This window comes from Propithecus coquereli, unplaced genomic scaffold (genome assembly GCF_000956105.1).
Source record: "Propithecus coquereli isolate 6110/MARCELLA unplaced genomic scaffold, Pcoq_1.0 Scaffold179, whole genome shotgun sequence".
Taxonomy (NCBI): domain Eukaryota; kingdom Metazoa; phylum Chordata; class Mammalia; order Primates; family Indriidae; genus Propithecus; species Propithecus coquereli.
Window position 1 is genome coordinate 2,465,959 of NW_012142634.1, and position 781 is coordinate 2,466,739.

At 63.1% G+C, this 781-nt stretch overlaps 1 protein-coding gene across 1 annotated transcript in view; it reads left to right on the forward strand.

Moving 5' to 3' along the window:
- Positions 1–258: 258 nt before the first annotated feature.
- Positions 259–781, forward strand: part of ATE1 (arginyltransferase 1) — a 161,617-nt gene continuing 161,094 nt past the window's right edge. The window contains exon 1 of the mRNA XM_012642381.1: positions 259–440. Within this exon, the coding sequence (XP_012497835.1) occupies positions 335–440 (106 nt within the window). The 5' untranslated portion in view covers positions 259–334. The remainder of the gene's footprint in view (positions 441–781) is intronic.

The following is a 781-nucleotide window of genomic DNA, read 5'->3' on the forward strand; positions in this document are numbered from 1 at the left end:
CTGAGGGAGAGCAGGCCCGCATTCCCGCTCCCGCCTCCCTTTCCCATTCGTTTCTTCCTGGCCTGTTCCCCTCTCTGCTCCGTCTCTCCGTCTCACCCTCACTAACGATGGGGGCCTGTCACGGAGAAGGAACGGAAATAGCGGAAAGCTGCCCTCGGTGAAGATGGCGCGGGCGGCGTCATCTCCGAGAGAAGCGGGGCTAGCCGGGCCTGCGGGCGCCCAAGTGGCTTCGCGCGAGCCTCGGGGGGGCGCCGGGCGGCGCGTTGCATTGTGGGGTGGCGGCGGCGGTGTTGGTGTTGGGCCGGGGCTTCAGAGCGTTTGCCGGGCCGCGGCTATGGCTTCCTGGGCCACTCTTTCGCCCAGCATCGTGGAGTATTTCGAGGGCGAGGACTTCTACCGCTGCGGCTATTGCAAGAACGAGTCGGGCAGTCGCTCCAATGGTGAGCGAGCCGGGCCGGCGGGCGTGGGAGCCCGGGCGCCGCGGCCTCGGGATCTCGGTGGTCCGAGCGGACCCGCTCGAGCGAGGGACGCGCGGCTGCCGGAGCCCCTGGCCAGTCTCCGTGCCTTGGATGGAGGTGGAAGGGGCACTGCCGGGAGGGCCGTGGCTGTCAGAATTCCAGACGGACCTCACGTCTGACTCAGCGGGGAAGCTTTTCAGTGCTTACTCTTCCAAAAAGAAAAAAAAAAAAAAAAAGAAAAAAAAAAACCAAACCAACCAACCACACCTGCTTGGAAAGGCGTGATCGTAATTGTCTTGCCAAAGAAGGATAATCGATGCTAG